The 20,310-nt window shown below is 33.8% G+C and overlaps 2 protein-coding genes and 1 non-coding gene across 4 annotated transcripts; all 3 read left to right on the forward strand.

The window, feature by feature from the left end:
• Window positions 1-1,346: 1,346 nt before the first annotated feature.
• LOC105780231 (ACT domain-containing protein ACR6) lies at window positions 1,347-4,254 on the forward strand. Of its 2 annotated transcripts, XM_012604431.2 has the most exons (7): window positions 1,347-1,623; window positions 2,028-2,073; window positions 2,192-2,306; window positions 2,382-2,449; window positions 2,522-3,127; window positions 3,400-3,504; window positions 3,646-4,254. In XM_012604431.2, exons 1-7 carry the CDS (start codon window positions 1,577-1,579, stop codon window positions 3,988-3,990), a joined length of 1,332 nt encoding a protein of 443 aa, XP_012459885.1. In that variant the 5' UTR covers window positions 1,347-1,576; the 3' UTR covers window positions 3,991-4,254. The 2 variants fall into 2 exon arrangements, with proteins under 2 accessions (XP_012459885.1, XP_012459887.1); XM_012604433.2 differs by lacking the exons at window positions 1,347-1,623; window positions 2,382-2,449 and having other exon boundaries at window positions 2,510-3,127.
• An 84-nt stretch (window positions 4,255-4,338) lies between these two features.
• LOC105780229 (pentatricopeptide repeat-containing protein At5g14080) lies at window positions 4,339-6,940 on the forward strand. Its single transcript, XM_012604430.2, has 2 exons — window positions 4,339-6,166; window positions 6,250-6,940. Exons 1-2 carry the CDS (start codon window positions 4,513-4,515, stop codon window positions 6,525-6,527), a joined length of 1,932 nt encoding a protein of 643 aa, XP_012459884.1. The 5' UTR covers window positions 4,339-4,512; the 3' UTR covers window positions 6,528-6,940.
• A 10,441-nt stretch (window positions 6,941-17,381) lies between these two features.
• On the forward strand, window positions 17,382-17,488 carry LOC128040689 (small nucleolar RNA R71). The gene has a single exon (XR_008195495.1). It is a non-coding gene; the product is annotated as a small nucleolar RNA R71 (small nucleolar RNA).
• The last annotated feature ends 2,822 nt before the right edge of the window (window positions 17,489-20,310 follow it).

A 20,310-nucleotide genomic window follows, 5' to 3' on the forward strand; every position in this document is an offset into this window, starting at 1 on the left:
GTATTCATACCTTAATTAAAAAAAAAACATATGGTCGAAATATAAAAATTTCTTACCAAATCTATACTTTACCTATGCTTGTACAATAAATCAAAGATCGGGAATAAAAGCCATAATCCATTCTAAGATTGAATCTTTCAACATCCCGAAGATGAAGTTGTAAGGTGAAAAAGATTTTGATCTGTGGGACGACTTCGAAAGATTTTGAAAAAATATAGAGAATCATTGTGCTGATAACGTATTATAAAATAAAGAGAGATGTAGAGAATAAAGAACAAAAAAAATATGAAAGCAAAAGAGAATGTACTTTATTAATCAAAGGGATGATTACAATGCTTGATCAGAGTCTCTATTAATAGGCAAAAGAAATATAAAAGAAGTAGAAATCTAATTCTAATAACTATTAAAATTTAAAATACATCAAAACTTTATCTTGATCATGATGGACATCCACTTAATAATATATTCATAACAATTAAGACTTTATTAAATAATATTAAAAATTTTATTGTGTTGATTAAGTGATTCAAAAATTTAAAATTTATCCAACCAAATAAAATTGAACCTAAGTTTTCAAAACAAAATTGAAAGCGGTTAGGCATTGAAATAACGTGGGCTAGGATTGCCGCCAAAAACAGGGGAAAAATAAAAATATCCGACCAAACTGTTTTCACCACGTGCACATTTAACACGTCATCCTCCCCTATTTTCTGCCTCACGTGCTGCCAAAATCTCCGTGTGCTACAACAGCGCTTTTCAGCAGACATAACCGCCCCTCCAACCAATCTCTTACTTCCACGTTAACAATATTATAGATTCTATATTTTTAATTAAAATTAGAAATTTTACCACATATTATTATAATATCTAATTTTTAGAATTAATAATAACATATACATACATTAAAATAAAATAAAATAAAATAAATTTAAATAAATACATCAAATTAAAAGATTAAATTCAAAATTATTTACTTTTTATGAGTTGATATTCTCAATTAATGAAATTATTAATATGAATAATAAAATTGAAATGTATAAATGCTAGAATAAAACTATAATTGAAGTGGTTAAAACAGGATTTTATAGATTAATATAGGACGGGGTTTAAATCTCGACATTCATAACCTTTTTTTATTATAATTTTTGTATTGTTTTTTCTAAAATGAAAAAAATTATTTAAAAATATAAAAGAATCTAATAACTTTTAATAAAATATTTAAATAATAAAACCTAATTTAATTCAAAATTAGGGAGAGATGAATTAAAAAAGAAAGAACGAATGAAACGAGGTCTTTTTCATATTTATTTTTCAACTTGGGATTGATTTTAAATGGCTAAGGTTTTACTTTACTTTTTATAGTACTACTTTTCGTTCTCTCGCTCTTGTGTTGTGTTTTCCTTGAATATTGGAAAAAGCCAATTTTTTTCCTTTTTCAAATTTGAATAGTATCAAAATAGAAGATATAAAAGGTGCTTTTGGAATTCTGGGCTTTGGTATTTGTGGTCTAATAAATTATTTCTGGGGAAAGTTGGGTGGTCTTTAGTTTGGAGAAAGTTGGATTCTTTTTTGAGAGATGGATGATGAATTTGCTAAGCTTGTCCGGAGGGTGAACCAACCCAGGTATTGCTTTTCGTTTTTTGGATTTTTGATGGGACAGTATTAATTTTTATTTGAATTTGTTCAAGGGTCTGTCAAATTTTTCTCTTCTTTTTTCCTCCAAGTTTTTAGAAAATAAAATCCAGGTTTTACAAGTTATCCTTTTTCTTATCGTTATTGTTTCAATCTTTTTATTTAATTTTCTCTTCTTCTTTTCTTTCTGCTTTGTGTTGATCAAAGCTATTTTTCTTCTCTCTTTTTTTTCTTATTGTTATTTTCATGGTAGCCAATTAGAGTTCCAAAATCAAGAGCGGCAATTGGACTTTCTATGCCAAAATGACATGTTTCCTTGAAGGCTCTTTTATTTGATTAGTTGAAAAAAAAAAAAAGTAGGGTTAATATGAGATGTATGCTTATTTTTGTTGCAGAGTTGTGATTGACAACAATGCTTGTGAGGATGCCACTGTTATCCAGGTAAGCTTCTTGCCTCTGCCTTTGCTGTAATTAGGTTATCTTATGTGGCTAATTAGTTCCTTAGATCTCTGTTTATCAACCTATCTATAATGGTTTAAATATGAATTTTGCTGGTTAGGTTGACAGTGTCAACAAACATGGGATTCTCCTGGAAGTTGTCCAAGTGCTTACAGATATGAATCTTACAATAACAAAGGCATACATATCATCTGATGGAGGATGGTTTATGGATGGTAAGGGTTTTTTTCTTAAAACCTGCTTGAATTGTATGTTAAATCCCGGGTTAACCAGTTACTTGTATGTTTCAGTCTTTAATGTTGTTGACAATGATGGCAACAAAATTAGAGATAAGGAAGTTATGGACTATATTCAGAGTGTAAGAACTTACCTCATCCTTATTGTTCAATGAATTTAACTACTGGCTTATCTTATATAGTCTGTTTTGCAGAGAATTGAAACTAGTGCTGGCTTTGTGCCGTCACGGAGAGGCTCCGTAGGCGTGATGCCTGCAGAAGAGCATACATCGATTGAACTTGCTGGCACTGATAGGCCTGGTCTATTATCTGAAGTATGTGCAGTTCTTGCGGACCTCCATTGCAATGTTGTAAATGCTGAGATATGGACCCATAATGCTAGGGCAGCTGCTGTAGTTCATGTGACAGATGATTCAATGAGCTGCGCAATCAGTGATCCAAAACGTCTCTCAATGATAAAGGAATTGCTTTGTAATGTTCTCAAAGGAAGTGATGACTTGAAAACTGCGAAAACAACGCTTTCAGCTCCAGGTGTTATGCACAGGGAGAGAAGGTTGCATCAAATCATGTTCGCAGACAGGGACTATGAAAGGGTCGAGAAGGCAGGAGTTAGGGCGGTAGAGGAAGGGAGTTCAAGACCTCAAGTCACTCTGTTGAATATCGAGAAAGATTACACTGTTGTTACCATGAGGTCAAAAGATAGGCCGAAACTATTGTTTGATATAGTCTGCACTCTCACAGATATGCAATATGTTGTTTTTCATGGAATGGTGAACACAGGAAGGATCGAAGCTTATCAGGTGAGTTGGTTACAGTGAAGTAGCTGGTAAAAAAATGACAATAGCAAACCCTTTTTATTATAGTCACTATTAGCCAATGGTCAACTTTAACAGTTGACAAGTTGATGCTATTGAAACCACTAGCGTAAGATTGATGCTGACGTTGTAATCCAATTTGTATTGGAATTCTACTCAGTTAAGCACAAGTTGTTATTGCTTGCGATTGCATCTTAACAGTGATAAACTGTTTTTTCCCCTATTTCCCACTAAACAGAACTTATGTTTCGTTGTAGGAATTCTACATCAGACATGTAGATGGGCTCCCCATTAGCTCGGAAGCTGAGCGTGTTCGTGTTATTCAATGTCTAGAAGCAGCCATTGAGAGGAGGGCATCTGAGGTATAAAAAAACCAGCTTGGCACAACACGACATGTACACACACACACATGGAATAAATAAAACCAAAAGAAACCAAGAAAAATGATTATGGTAAGCATGGTTTCATGATATTACAATACCCTCATCATTTTCATGGTACAGGGGCTGGAACTAGAATTGTGCACAGACGACAGACTTGGACTCCTGTCTGACATCACCCGCATATTCCGGGAAAACAGCTTGTGTATCAGGAGAGCATTAATTTCAACAAAAGGTGGCAAGGCCAAGGATACCTTCTATGTCACAGATGTGACAGGAAATCCAGTTGATCCCAAGATCATCGATTCTATCCGTGCACAGATTGGACATACCGCATTACAGGTGAAATGTAACTCAAGTCTTGCACCAAAACTACCTCATCAGGAGACAACAATGGGTCATTTCTTTGGAAATCTATTCAAAGCTCGAACTTTTCAGAATTTCAAGTTAATCAGATCTTACTCTTGAGACATCTCCTCCTCTTTTAAGTAGATATATTTGTACAGGAATATCAGATATTAAACCAAAAGATATACATAGGGGGAAAACACTGTAAATATTTAGCTTCTCCCTTGCTTGGTTACCAATGCCCTGATACTGCAAAGGAAAAGAAAAAACATCAGCCAGTCACTACACTGTAAAAGTTACTGCTGGTATTTGTATATCTTCACTGTCTATTGTAAGTAACATTTGTATAGTTTAATAAAAACATGGCTAGAAGTTTGTATAGAAGCATGGTGTGAAAATATTTTAAAATCAACTCTAATGCAAACCGGATGGTTTATAAAGGGATTTTATTCTCAAAAGGCGCCTCGCACCAAGACAGTATTCCTGAGTTTTTGTATAAAGGGATGATTGTTTTCCAATGATAAAACGATTATTAGTCTATTATCAGGATCGATCGATCGATCGATCGATCAATCATCTTTCTCCCATATAGCATTTGCCCCCATGTCTTTAGCTGTCTCGTAACTCTTTTCTGATCCAGTCATGAGAACAGTGACTGACTTAACAACTAGAATAGGCCGAGCATTGATCTCCGCATCCAACCATGCAACCCCAAATCCGACTTGGACTCCGTCTCTCGAACAGACCCTTCTCCGACTTGGTTGTCGTGAGTCGCTGACTCCGTCACTTGTCGCTCGTGTCATCGACTCCTTCCCCTTCACTCACTATTCTCTTGCTCTCGGCTTCTTCAACTGGGCCTCTCGGAAACCTGGATTTTCCCATGATTCAATATCTTATCAGTCAATTCTCAAATCTCTCTCGTCTTCCCGCCAATTTAATGCCATTGAAGCCCTCTTAAAGCAAGTCAAAGCTCAGAAACTCTCTCTTGACCCCTCGGTTTATCGCTTTATAATTAGTTCTTTGATCAAAGGAAAGAAAACCCAGAACGCAATCTGGGTTTTTAATGAAGTGAACTCTTTGAGTGCAGAGCTGGGATCTGAATTATGTAACTCACTTTTGGCTACTTCAGTTTCAGATGGTTACTTTGTTGAGTCCCAGAAAGTGTTTGATGAAATGTTTCAGAAAGGTATTGTTTTTAATACAATTGGGCTTGGTTTGTTTATTTGGAGTACCTGTAAAAATGGTGAATTGAGTAAAGTTTTGAGTTTGTTAGATGAAGTGAAAAAAGGAAGTTCTTGGGATGTTAATGGATCAATCATCGCAGTTTTGGTAGTTCATGGACTTTGTTTCTCATCAAGAGAATCAGAGGCTTTTTGGGCATTGGATGAGTTGAGGAGCAGGGGTTGCAAGCCTGATTTTATAGCTTATAGCATTGTAGCAGAAGCGTTCAGAATGACCAACAATGTGGTTGAGAGGGAGTTGGTTTTGAAGAAGAAGAGAAAGCTAGGTGTGGCTCCAAGGAGTAATGACTATAGAGAGTTTATCTTAGGGCTGATCCTGGAGAGGCGGATAAGTGAAGCAAGGGATTTAGGTGAAGCCATTGTGAGTGGGAATTTTCCTATTGAAGATGATGTTTTGAATGCATTGATAGGATCAGTTTCCAGGATTGATCCTGGTTCAGCAATCATGTTTTTGAATTTCATGGTTGGGAAAGGGAGATTACCCACTTTGTCAACCTTGAGTAATTTGAGTAAGAATTTATGCAAGCGTAGCAAGGGTGATGAATTATGGGAAGTTTACCAGGTTTTGTTTTCACATGGTTATTTCTCGGATTTGGAGAGTTACAATGTGATGGTTTCATTCTTCTGCAGGGCTGGGAGATTAAGGGAGGCTTATAAGGTTCTTCAGGAGATGAAGACAAAAGGGTTAAGCCCAAATGTCTTGTTTTACAATCATCTTATGGAAGCATGTTGTAAAGAAGATTTGGTGCGTCCTGCCAAAAGGCTGTGGGATGAGATGTTTGCAAGTGGGTGCCCAGGAAACTTGAGTACATACAATATCCTCATTGGAAAGCTCTCACAGATAGGGGAAGTTGAAGAGGCTACGCGCCTTTTTCGTCATATGGCAGAGAAAGGGGTAACACCGGATGCTACAACATATACAGCTCTTCTCGAAGGACTTTGTCAAGAATCAGATTTTAAATCCGCTTTTGAAATCTTCAATAAATCTGTTGAACAGGATGTGAGGCTTGCACAAACAATATTGGGCACTTTTGTCATACATCTCTGCAGAAAAGGTAATGTTCCAAACCTTATCATACAGGTTACATATTCATTTAGAAATTAACATGGTTTAACAAACATGGTATGGTTCTTGCAGGTCAGTTTCCTGTTGCTTCTAAGTTGCTGTGTGTTCTAAATTCTGATATAGCTCATTCAGATACCCATGTCGTTATGCTGAAATGGTTAGCTGATGCTAAAGAGATTCAATTAGCGATTAAACACATACAACGGGTTCGAGGTACCTCACCTTCAATTTTGCAAGTTATATTCAGCAAGCTTGCTGCCTCTGTTTCTTCTACTTCGGGACCAAACTCTACTGAGCAGTTGCTTCAAGCAATACAGGAGGAAGGTCCGGTTGGTTGCAAAATTTACTAGCAAGAGCAAGTATATGCTATGGAACCCCCCACTTAATCGTAAAATAGAACTCAAAAAGGGGTAGGGAGCAAATCCATAAGAGAGATACTGCTTGATAGCTTTTTACTCTTATTTATTCTTATTGTCAGCAGTTTTCTTAAGAATTTTGCCTTCAGGTATTCAATCATTTTTCCTCCCCATCATTTTCCTTTGTTATTTTCTCTTCCTTTTCTGTATTGTTGTAGATATCCAAATGTTCATTTGCAGTCGGAACTTATTTTAGGGTAAATTATTGAAATAGTTAATTTTGTTTGACTTAGTTACATGTTTTTTTTTGTATACGTGACAAATAAAAAGGATATGTTTCATATTTGTTTATTTGTATATTATAAGCAACCAACAATGACAAGCAGGCTTAGAGGTTGATGTTTTCATCTCTTCTTCTTCTTTTCTTTTCTATGTGTTTTCTTCTTCTCTTCTCTTCTCCTTTCTAATGGTAACAAAAAAAAAAAAAAACCACAATTGTTGCTTGTTTTTAAACTGAAAAAAATTGGGTTTTAGGATAAAATTTTGTATTCTATTTTCAAAAAGAAATTTAACTTTTCTCATGACATTCACGTTGGCATTTAAAATCTATTTTAATTATCACGTCGAGCTGTCATTTGAGAGGTAACAGATCTGTAACAGCGCACCCAGCCTAAATGTTATGGCTAGATCTTAAGATATTACGCTTCCCGTTTGAAAACCCAAATTAAAATCTAATTTTGGAAATCGTGTGATCTAAAAATATTATTTTTTGAAAATACTTTTACATGTTTTTCTTTATTAGAAAATCATACGCAAAACCTATTTATTTTACGGAAAAGCATTTAATTTGATACGTTGTGTTTCAGTGAAGATTTTGGAGTTAATAATTTGAAAAACGTAATTTCGATAAATGAAAACGTATAACTTTGTCGATTGTACATATTCTGAAACTTTTGTTATTAACTTTCGTAAAACCCATTTCAAATTTGCAGCGAGAAACCTTAGCTTGTTTAATTTTGAAACCCAAGCATTTATTTTAGTTTACAGAAAACATGCAAAAATCTTTAATTAAATAACAAAAACCACCACAAAAACCCAAAACCAAAATTAAATCCAAAAATTAGTTCAAAAATCAAAAGTCCTGAAAATTTAATTTTTAGTAATTTAAACCATCATATGCGAGAAAATCAGTCCGAGTTCCGAAATGTCATCCTTTCCTAATTCTGTCGATTACCTGAAATGGTGAAATGAAGGGGTGAGCTAAAAAGCTTAGTGTCTAACTTAACTCAAATAAAAACACAGATAACATAATAAACAAATCAAAACATCACAGAGAATTTCACCAAATTCAAATGGCAAAATTGTGAATGCATGCTTATGTCAATACGATATTTTTAGAAAACATATGCAAATTTTTCAAAAAACTTCCTACCCAACTCCGCTACACACCAAAAAGAGTTCCTCAAAACTAGTCTATCCAAAAATACACCAATAGATAATTGTGGACAATGTCACCACAGTTGCAGTTAAAATGCCAGATCAGATATATGTAGTCAAGCCACTATATTGCAGTCAAGCTGCCAGAACAGATATGTGTGGTCAAGCCACTATATTTGCAGTCAAGTTGCTAGAACAAATATGTGGTTAAACCACCAGATAATGCAGATCATTAAACTGCTAAAACTTCCTCATCACCATATTATCACAAACCCCATGCAATGTGACATAGCATGCAAATACAGAATCAGAAGAGTAAGCATGTTGAACATGCAATCGTATATTTAACAGAATTCAGTAGGCATGAGTTTTCATGCTTTGTAAAACAAATATGTCAGATTTCTATAATTAACAACACTTAAATCAGAATAATCACAATGATACATGCCATGAGAATTGGAACAAAACATAACTCATCAGTAAACGCATATACTTAGCTAATAAAAAACATGCTAACGATGCTCACAATTTTACATATCATAACCAAATTTTATGAGGCAACATACCTCCAGAATTTATGCAACCATATTAGAACAATAATTTTCATTTAATAGGCATTTTACATATCACTTAACAAATTCTACAAAATTACTGACCTCGAATAGCATTTCAAAACACAACCCTAATTAAATTTTACTAAAAATGGGCCCACATGCCCAAGTGGCCCACACGTCCTGGCACACGGTCTAATTAACCCAACCCATGTGGCCCACACGCCCGTGTGGCGTCAACAGTGGGTTTTTTGACTTTATGTCGTTCGTTGTTTTTTTTTTTTTGAGATTTTCGCTACACACCTTACTGTTTCCGAAAAACGATGATATGACACACCCTACTAGATTTATCTGGTATCCAAATTCAACCTCCCTTTCAAACACTTGGATGGCACATGTAAGGATTATAGCAAAAAGAGTTCCACTTTTGCGCCCAATCAGATTCAATTAAAGGTGGGACCTCTAAGTAAGTTGAAGCCTTACCATTGAACCAGTAGACTCATTCTTATCTACAATTGAACAAAATTAATATATAAGCTTAATATCCAAAATTAGGGGTTGAGATGAAAATAACAAAAATTCAAGAGAAGGAATTTAAACATAGGACCTCTCACACACAAACACAACACTTTAACCACTAGACCAGATCAATTCACTTGACGCAAATTCACAACATTAACTAAAAATATGGTGTGACCACTCTCTCGGTTCACTAACCAATTTCTACAAACCTGGTTTTTAGGATGTGACAAGATTTGATCAACAGAGTGACCATTATGTAACAAAATAATAGTGTAACATTTCAAATATAAGTGACTAAAAAGTAACATGAGGCAAACAAGAGTGACTATTTTAGTAGTTTACCTTTTTTTTTTTTACTTTTAAAAGTTTTTTTTTAATTTTAAAAATTGAAAAAAAATAGTATATAAAAGTAAAAATTTGTTTTCAAAACATATTTGTTATGGACTTGAGGTTATCTATTCAAACTTGAAGGCCTATTCAAAATTTGGAAAGATTTGGATAAAAAAAATTTAGGCCCAAGACTTGGAGAAAACATTTCAAACCCATACTTAGCTTGGCTCAATCCGACTTGACTTAACCCAAAATTTAATATATATATATATATATATATATATATATATTATATAACAAAGGACACAAGAATTTTAAAAAATATCGATTGAGTCTTAGCTCGATTGGCATGAGCATTGTTGCCAATGCTGGAGGAGTTGGGTTTAAATGTGCTGAAGTGCATTATTCTCCTATTTATGGGTTGGGGAGGGGCTATGGGTAGTTCTAGGCATTATTTTAAAAAGAGAAGATATGATCAGAACCTATAATGAGATTATTCAAAAAAAAAAAATCAATGTAACATCATAATATTGTTGTCCTTGGTCGTGAGAAGAATCTCTTTCTTCCTTGTACTTCTTCCAATCCCTTCATGCTTTTTTGACATGCACTTGAAGTTGAGTTCAAAAAATTTGTTTTGGGTTTGCAATTAAAGTAGTCAGTATTGTATCGATGGACATATTTTTTTATTACTGGAACTAGTACATATCAGTCTATTCTAATATACCATTTCAGAATTATCAATATTTTAAAAAAAATATATTTAATATATTATATTTTAAAATTTAAAATTTAAATGAATGATATTAAATAAAATTTTAAATATAAAACATATCATTCACTAATAAACTCCACATATAAAAATCTCATCATTCAATAAAAATAAATTATCTCAGCCAAAAAACTCTAGAACGAAGCCATTCACTTTTGAAAAAGCTTCAAAGATAACTTTAGGTCATCAATGTTTAATAGTGGCACAAGCTACATTAAAATCCACTTCAATTACTAAAAACATCTAAGGCTAGAATCAAATTACAGGCATTTACAACCTAATTTGTAACCTAATGTAGGACAATCATACTACTCAATAGCATAAGCTTGACTTATTGGATGCCAATTATAGCCACAATTCCTCTCTGGATGACCTTGCAAATTCTACACACATAACCAATGCAAGTTTCAAACAACATGAGTTGAAAATAAACACTTGAGAAAAAAAAAAGAAAGAGAAAGAGAAAGAGAAAATATATATATACACCTGAGAATACAGAACTACAGACAAGCAACTTAAACAACATGAGCTGAAAGTAGAGAGACCAAAAAAATTAGTTTAAACTTTGAAAGAGTTGTTTGGCCTGTGAAATTTTTTGGATTTAAAGACACTTCTATCCCTTTTCGAAAAAAGAAGGTAAATTGTTGGGGATAAACCTGAGTTAAGCAACGAACAAGTAAAATAACGAAGAAATTGAAAAGATCGAACACATATTTTACGTGGAAAACCCTTCCGAAGAGGATAAAAAACTACGGGCAAATATAATTTCACTAAAACGGAAAAAATGAAAAGAAAAAAAGAGGGAGATAAAATTAAACCCCGAAACCTAAAATAATAACCCTCAAATCGTAAACACAAAATTTTCTGAAAGCTTGTAAAAGTTAATACCTAATGTGTAATGGGTTATTTTTCTAGGGTGGAAAAAGGGCCTATTTATAGGTTAGATTTGTAGGTCAAATAATATTAAAATAACCTACACTAATCAGAGTTTAAGTGGGAAACTAATATTAAAATAACCTACACTAATCAGAATTTAAGTGGTAAACTAAAAACAGAGTTTAACTAGGAGAAGAAAAGCCGAAAATACGAGGCCTAACTCCACAAATCTCCACACTGACTCGTATTTCCATAATGCCTTCTTTGCCAAAGCCCACCATGGGCTTATCTCGAACTATGCTCGATATTAACTGAGTTAAAGCTGTGCTTAGAAGTTGGTAGACTTTTAGTCTTTGACTTGTGCATTTCCAAACCAAAATTGACCTGGGTTTGATTTCCATGAATACAATTCCATATCTTTTAAAAACCTGTACCCAAAAGAGAACCTCGCTTATATGAAACGACCATACATTTTTCCCTCCTATGACCAAGTTATCCGCTTCAAACGATTCGACTTCGACTCCTTAACAGACGAGAGATGTCCTATTTCATCAGTCACCATTGATCCTTCCAGAACATAAAGACTGCCAATATTTTTACCTTTCATCAAAACGAGAGCCCCACGAGATACCTTAATTCTGTCTGACTCGATGTTAATTTTACAACCTTTTCCCAAGGAGATGGGATTTTTCTTTACGTCAGGCATATGCCTGACATTTGACAGTGTCTTAATTATCCCGTCTGAACAGTACTAATATAGGTTACCTTACTGGATGAACCATTCCCTATGCGCACAACTCCACCTTCAACTGATCTCTATGTGGAGAACCAGTCCCTATTGGGACACATGTGGAAAGAACACCCCGAATCCAAGATCCACTCGGATGTAAGCTCGGTTTTTTCACTTATTGACACCAATAAGAAATCATCAGCCTTGTCATTGACCAAATTAGCACCAACTAAATCTTCCTTGTTGCTCTCAGCAACCCTTTTATTTCGCAGTTTGTAACAATCTACCTTGATGTAACCTAACTTCTTACAATAGTGACATCTCTTGTCTCGCTTCCTTGGTGTTACCAAAATCGAGACTTGTCTACCTGACTTGATATTCGAACCAAACTCATTGTCGATTTTGTCTTTGCTCAATAGATGACCCTTCACATCCTCGAATGAGAGATTATCTTTGCCATAAATCAAAGTTTCCCTGAAAGACTTATATAAAAGGGGTAAAGAGCACAATAATAACATAGCTTGATCTTTATCGTTAATCTGAACACCAACATTCTTTAAATAATTTAAAAGAGTAATAAATCGATTGATGTGATCTCTAAAGTGCTCACCTTCGTTTATGTGGAACGTATACAACTGTTGTTTCAGCGCGAATCGATTAGCTAGAGACTTTGTTGCATAAAGGGTTTTTAACTTTTTCCATAAGGTGAATGCCATTTTCTTTATCAAAACCTTCTGCAACACATTATTTGTTAGACATAACTGAATCGTGGATACATCATTTTTATCTAACATATCCCATTCTGATTTATCCATGTCTGCAGGCTTCTTCTTTGTACGAGACCTTCTCAAGATCGCCCTGAATCAAAATTGCCATCATTCGAACTTACCACGGATTGAAATTTATGATGCCATCGAATTTATCAATATCAACCTTCTTGCTGCCATCTCTGAACGAGTTGATTGCGAAAATTGAACTAAATCTGATACCAATTTGTTAGGGATGAACTCGGTTTAAGCAACGAACAAGTAAAATAATGAAGAAATTGAAAATACCGAACACAAATATTTTACATGGAAAAACCCTTCCAAAAAGGATAAAAAAACCACGGACAAAGATAATTTCACCAAAACGGCAAAAATGAAGAGTACAAAAGATGGAGATAAAACTAAACCTCAAAACCTGGAATAAGAACCATTAAAACGTAAACACAAAATTCTCTGAAAGCTTGTAAAAGTTAATACCTAAATGTGTAATGAGTTATTTTTTGAGGGTGGAAAAATGACCTATTTATAGGCTAAATTTGTAGATCAAATAATATTAAAATAACCTACACGAATCAGAGTTTAAGTAAAAAATAATATTAAAATAACCTACACTAATCAGAGTTTAAGTGGTAAAGTAAAAACAGAGTTTAACTGGGAGAAAAAAAGTCAAAAAATTTGAGGCATAACTCCACATAAACCGGTAAATGTGAGGGAAATAGTGGGTTTATTTTTAATTATATTTTAAATTTTAAAGTCGGTCAAAAAATTTTTGGCTTATATATCAAGAGAGAAAACCAACCTATAGTAGCAACCCTCTGTTGTTGATTAGGGTAAGTGAGGTAGAGGAAGACTTTCATGTAGTGCAAGCCAATGTGCGCCAAAATAGTGGTCAATCAGACCAAGTCTTGCAATTATTGCAAAACAACGTAGCCTCTAGCATACCTAGTAATACCAAACCTAATCCAAAAAGGGAAGGGAAGGAACACACCAAAGAGATCACCCTTAGATCAGGGTCTATGGTTAAGGAACCTATCTGATCAAATTGCGGGGAGAAAGAAGTTAGTGAGGATAATGAGAGCACCCGAACTCTTAGTGTTGAAGATGGGGTGGGAGAGAAGGAATGACCTAATAGAGAGCCCAAAAAAGTTGAACCAGAGGATAGAACCTTTCCTCCACCACCACCACCACAAAGCCTAATGCCCATACCATTTTCTTCACGTCTAGAAGAGAAAATGAAGAAACAGAGTGATGAGTTATTGCAATTCCTCAATATGTTTAAGGCCTTGAATGTGATCCTCCCCTTGTTAGAGCTCCTTGAGAAAATTTCCAAATATGCCAAATTCCTTAGAGATGTTATGCCCATAGGAAGAAAATAATGAGAGGAGAGCAAAATCACTCTTAATGAGGAATGCATCGCGGTAGTGTCTAAAAGAGTTCCTCCCAAGCTCAAGGATCCTAGCAACTCACCATCCCAATAGAGATAGTTAGAGTGTGGTGTCTCAAACCCAAACATGATAGTCCGACCCCAAATTTTGAACATCAAATTAGCCACCGAAGTGATTTTCCGTCGAAACACAACATTCAACCAATCACACCTCACACAATTACTAATTTAAATATGTAAAGTCCTAAAGTCATGTTTTCGCTTCGCTACTCTGATCAACAATCAACAACAAGACTAATTCACAATTTAATATTTAATAGACATTTACCTTGAAAACTTCAGTCAAAATAAATGCATGCAATAAGTTTAAAAAGGTTGTATTAGTAAGGACTTTGGAAAACATTTTATTTAAAAACATTTGTTTAGATTTAAATCGTAATATGATAAATAGTTGAAAACTCCATTTCACATGGTTGAAAATAGAATAGTAGAGTAATACGTTTAAATGTTGTTTAGGAAAATTCATTAGAACATCATGCGTCTCTTCATAGAATCACATATAATTTGTACAATTTTAATTAGTTCACCTACTATTTATGTAATTTGTCCAATTTTATATTCCATGCAAATTAAGCTCATGATTAATTTCCAAATCACACATAAAACATATAAGACTTACTTCGATAACTAGCGACTCTTCAACCTGCACTTACAAGTTAGTCAAACAATTACTCACACCATTTATCAAACATTCACAATCTACCATTCAATCATTTATATGAAGCAGTAATAAAAGTTCCAAATCTGTCCAATTACAACCCAACAATTATAACAAAGTCTAATTCTAAATCCTACTATTTGGTCCCACATTGCCTTCCTCAATTGGATTTGGGAACACATCAACATACCAAGGAATAGCCTCGTTATGGATCACTTGGATGGTGCACTTCCCCAACTCTTCACAAGCTAAATCACTGCAATGATATAAAAGAGTGGGTGAGCTTATGAAAGCTCAATGAGTGCTCAAATATACCATAAATAAACACATCAGTCAGGTTAGGTGAAATAGGCATACTTAAATTATTCACTTTTTATCATAGCTCGAATAAGATAACAGTTTACACGAATTAAACGGTTCATATAGAATAGGCAGTCCGCATAAAATAACAGTTCATACACTATAACAATTCATTCAATACAATAATTCATTCATACCACATCATAACTCATATATCTCAAACAATGAGAAATTGACATTTTTGTGATTATGAAACATATAGGGGACTCCATCACCACCTATAAGTGGACTCTGTCACCACATATTGGATAAACGGATCTCTTTATAACACCTCACTTTTGGACTCAAAGAGCCCTATGCTGTCTCTGATATAAGTGTAGCACGAATGCTTACACTCTCCAACACTCTTGACTCATAGAGCCCTGCACTATCTCCATTGAATGGTGCTATGCTCGACATTCCCTTATATCTCCAACACTATTTTTGGGCATAATGCCCATCGCAATAATGAGGATGAGTACTCACAATCCTATGACATGCCAACTATATCCAATGGTTCCATAAGGTCATGATGCCAAAATATCTCTTCAAAACATTCACAATATTCGGTATAATGACTCACAATTAAGCAGAACTAGCACGTTATAACACAGTTCGTAATTCACAATTCACGATAGAGCATAGTTCACAAATAATATAACTTTCATGCAACATATATTGCACACATAACGTAGTTCACATATCATTCATGACATAGCTCACATAAATCATTGTTCGTATATTTTATTTAGCATAAGGTACGCAATAGCTTAGCTTACATACAACTCAAAATCTCATAATACACGGTTTGGCAAATTAATACAGTTCGCCATATTAATACAGATACCAGATTAACACAGTTCGCCATAATAATATAATTCACCAAGTTAACATGGTTCACAATATAACACAGTACGCAAATATAATTGGCTCGCACTACGGTTGAGCTTGCACCTAGCATTTCACAAGAATATAATTTTGCACTAATCAAAGCTTTCATTACCATAGAGCTCATAATTCACATATTGGTTCGTGCATGCATAGATGTACATTATCAGTAAAATTCGCATGTTATAATAGTTCATATTATTGATTTTTTATTATTACTTTGCAACCATTATAAAACCCATATACATATATATTATATAAAACAAGACCCATCCATGCATATATATATATATTATATATATAATCAAGATCCACACATATATATTATGTACACATACCTTTTTAGAACATTAGCTCGCCTTTAATATTATGCTCACACACACACACACACACACACACACACACACACAATAATTAAATGCACAATTCACACACACTTATCATGTCAAGTACATGGTTTATAGCTATGACCTACCTATTTTATTCCTATAACTACATGCACGTTTTAAATTCATGCATTTGGCTCATTAAAATCGCTCAGCATGCATACCCTACACTCAAACAAAATTTCAATAGTTTGTACCAGGAGAAATCAATGTTCGCATATTAATTAAGCAGGGTATTTGCATATGTTACCTTAGCCTGCGTACTGGAGTTTAAATGCAGTATATCAAATCACTCATCGTAGCAATCATTACTTCAACTACCATACTCAAGTAAGCTTTAATTTGCCTCTGTCCATGTTTGTGGATGCTCCCAAATGAATTGAAACTTTTCATACACATCAAACACATTACAGAGGCATTACAAATAGCAACAAACACCATTAAATCATTCCAAAATCATAGATCAAAGCCTCTAAACCTTTATACTGAAAACTTAACTAGTTTTGTCTAAACAAGTGTTTAACCACTCAAATCTCACTTCCAAGAAATTTTTTTCAATTTGTGCATTACTCGAGATGAGAAATGAATTAAGTTTGGGGGTGTGGAAACACAAAAAATATATATACTTTTTCATGCCCTTTTTAACTCAAATTCATGCAGTTTTGGTGTAATTCTTATCGAAAAATATAATATAATTATAAAATAATTAAATTGTACTTAAATTATTAACATATTGAATTTTAATTAATTTTATAATAAATTATGATTAATTATGATTTATTTTCAACAGATTCGCACAAAGGGCGAAAATTGACTCGGCAGACACTACTAGAAGCGCAAAACCAAGAAGTATTTTTGAAGCATCGAGACGAATTAATTTTTCAGCCTAAGACGGTCCAAATTTATTTTTATTAAGTACTTTTACCTGGTTTGTTAACATGGTGACTGCATCTAAATTAAAGACATCAGCTACTTTCATCAGCTTAGTCCTCATGACTTGCCACTGATAATGATTTAGTGTCATCTCAATAAATTCATAAGCCGCTTCGGGTGTTTTATTGTTAAGTGTTCCACCAGCTACTGCGTCGATTAACTACCTTGTTGAGGGATTCAAACCATTATAGAAGGTTTGAACTTGTAACCATAAGGGTAACCCATGGTGAGGGCACCGTCTCAATAGATTTTTGTATCTCTCTCATGCATCATATAAAGTCTCTAAATTGATCTGAACAAAGGAAGATATATCATTCCTCAACTTGGCTGTCTTAACCGGAGGGAAGTACTTCAGAAGGAACTTCTCGGTCATTTGAGCCCATGTAGTGATGGAACCTCGTGGTAAATTGTTTAACCATTGTTTAGCTTTGTTCTTCAATGAGAATGGGAACAACCATAAGCAAATGGCGTCATCAATGGCACCATTAATCTTGAAAAAGTATCAAAGATTTCTAGGAAATTTGCCAAATGAGTATTTGGATCTTCGTCTCGCAAATCATCAAACTGAACATACTGTTGTACCATCTAAATTGTGTTCGGCTTCATTTCGAGGTTATTTGTAGCAATGGTGGGTCGTACAATATTCAGTTTAGCCCTAGTTAGAGTGGGCTTGGCATAATCGTAGATAGTACGAGGAACAGGAGATGCAGCAGCTGCAAGAGGTAGTTGAATATTCTAGTTATCACCCATCTCCTCAGTAATAATAATGTCCTCTTGTTCGTCTACTATAATTTTTTGACTTTGCCTTGCTTCTCTACAATTTCTACGAGTTGTACTTTCAATTTCAGTATCGAAAAGTAATGGTCCCGACGAGTTTCTTCTAGTCATAAACCAAAAGAACCTGCTAGAAGCAAAAAAAAAAAAACTAGAATGTCTAAATTAATAAAAATAAAGTTTTCCTAATATTTCAGTCCCCGGCAACGGCGACAAAAACTTAATGTGTGTTTTCCGTATTAACTAAAAATACAACTAAGACAAACGCACCTATCAAACAATAGTATAGCTACAGTAAGTAGAGATATCGTATCCACGATGACTAAAATTATTAGAAATTATGTTTTCTTATTATTTACCCGATAATTTGGAGTGATGTGTTTTAATCTAAAATTACTAAACTAATTTAACGAAGAACACAACAGAGAATGAATCAGGAAAATAATCGAAAGATAACCAATGAGAGAGACAATACTCAGGAAAGAATCCACCTAGACTCCTTTTATTATTATTATTTTGATTTAAACGATTTAATCACTTGGTGTCTTGATCCGTAGAAATCCCTAAATTATGCTAATATCTCTTTTGAGAGTAAGAACAACTGACTCTAGGTTGATTAATTGAAATCTCTTTCTAATTAAAACCCCTATTGTCGTATTAACTCGATCTATGGATTCCCCTATTAGATTTGACTCTAATCCGATAGATTTATGTCATCCTATTTCTAGGATTGCATGCAACTCCACTTAATTATGTAGATCTACTCTTAAACAAGGACTTTTACTCCACTGAATTAAGCACATTAAACATGAATTAATATCCCGAAAAAATTAAAACAAGAAATACACACATAATTGAGAACAAGAATAAAGTATTTATCATGTAAAATAGAAGTTAAATAATAAAATTCGTCATAAGTTTCATCCTCCCTAGGTATCTTGGGAATTAGTTCATAATTCTGAATAAAAAACATCTTAAAGTCAGAAAAACCATAAGAAACAAAGAAACTCATAAAAACTTTAGAAGAAATTAAAGGAGGTCTTCGATCTTGATGGAAATCTACTTCAAAAATGGCTCCAATGGCGTTCTTTGAGTTGTTTTCTTGATATTCTCTGATGGCCCCCATATCTCTTCTTCTATTTGGTATTTATAGACTGTAGAATACTTAGGAAGCCTAAAAATTGAGTTTTTCCACGTGTTCGGGAAGCAAGTTGTGAAATCGACACAGGCTGGCACATAGGCGTGTTTCCAGCCCGTGTGGCTCTTGAAATATGCTATTTTTCTTTAATTTTCGCTCCTTTTGCTCCCAAATGCTCACCTAAGTATAAGAACATGAATTAAAGGGATTAGGAGCATCAAATTCACCAATTTGCATAAATAATCATCCAAAAACGCATTAAGAATGAGATTAAAATATGTTAGTTTTATAATTTATCAACACATATAGGTATTTTGGATCATTTTATAATTCTCCTTCAACTAGTATTTACCATATATGTTCAAACTATTTTAATTCATATAAATGAATAATTTCCCAAGAATTTCAATATGCTTCTAGCATCCTAAATCCTTTAAGGATTTTAATATAAACTTTACTATATAGTGATTCATAAAAGTTGTAACAACAACCATTAGACGCAAGTTAAATCTTTTATGAATTGTCAAAATAATATATCTAAAGGTTATTACATCCACCACAAAAAACTATTATATCTTTTCATAATCAATGCCAGGTCTTAGTGAAAAAATTCATATTTTTATTTCACTTTTGCAAAACTATTTCATTTTCACCCTCACTAGCTTTATACCTTTAAATATTTGGACTACTAGTCCAAAAACTCCACGAATTTAATTGTACGTGAGTTACATCTTTCTATTTTGATCAATTTATCCCATATCTATATTTCTTAATAATATTGCATGCAAAATCATTGTCGACCACTTTCATTATTTGATTCCACATTTTCTCGAATTGACCTAACTTATCGAGATATCTTATTTTCATTATTTTAATCTTCAGTTTTAGGTATCTGAATCTCTTCTAGAGTTTTCCTTATTAGTTATGTCTTGGGTCTCTTCTGGAGCACCTGCCTCCACTATATGACCATCTAGAAAAAAATTCATCTTTGGAACAAATCAATCTATTATTTATTCTCACTAATTGTCCTACTCGGACTTTGGTTAAAGTTAAAATATTAGATGATATATAACACCTGGTTATTCTAATTAAGTTTGTAAATACATCTGACAATTAACTTGTAATGTGTTATCCTTGTTGAACTTCTAGTTCAAATTACTTTCCCCTTAACTCATTACAAGTTATTATTTCTCTCCCCCTAATGTCGGGAAAACTATTGAATCAAAATTGTAATA

This window comes from Gossypium raimondii, chromosome 4, assembly GCF_025698545.1.
Source record: "Gossypium raimondii isolate GPD5lz chromosome 4, ASM2569854v1, whole genome shotgun sequence".
In the NCBI taxonomy this organism is placed as follows: Eukaryota; Viridiplantae; Streptophyta; class Magnoliopsida; order Malvales; family Malvaceae; genus Gossypium; species Gossypium raimondii.

Bases quoted from the DNA above. Each gene is read 5' to 3' on its own strand.
- LOC105780229 (XM_012604430.2), top strand. From the start codon at position 4,513: ATGAGAACAGTGACTGACTTAACAACTAGAATAGGCCGAGCATTGATC. The intron at 6,167-6,249 runs GTAATGTTCCAA...TGGTTCTTGCAG, and splicing joins CATACATCTCTGCAGAAAAG to GTCAGTTTCCTGTTGCTTCT.
- LOC105780231 (XM_012604431.2), top strand. From the start codon at position 1,577: ATGGATGATGAATTTGCTAAGCTTGTCCGGAGGGTGAACCAACCCAG. The intron at 1,624-2,027 runs GTATTGCTTTTC...TTTTTGTTGCAG, and splicing joins CGGAGGGTGAACCAACCCAG to AGTTGTGATTGACAACAATG. The intron at 3,128-3,399 runs GTGAGTTGGTTA...GTTTCGTTGTAG, and splicing joins GAAGGATCGAAGCTTATCAG to GAATTCTACATCAGACATGT.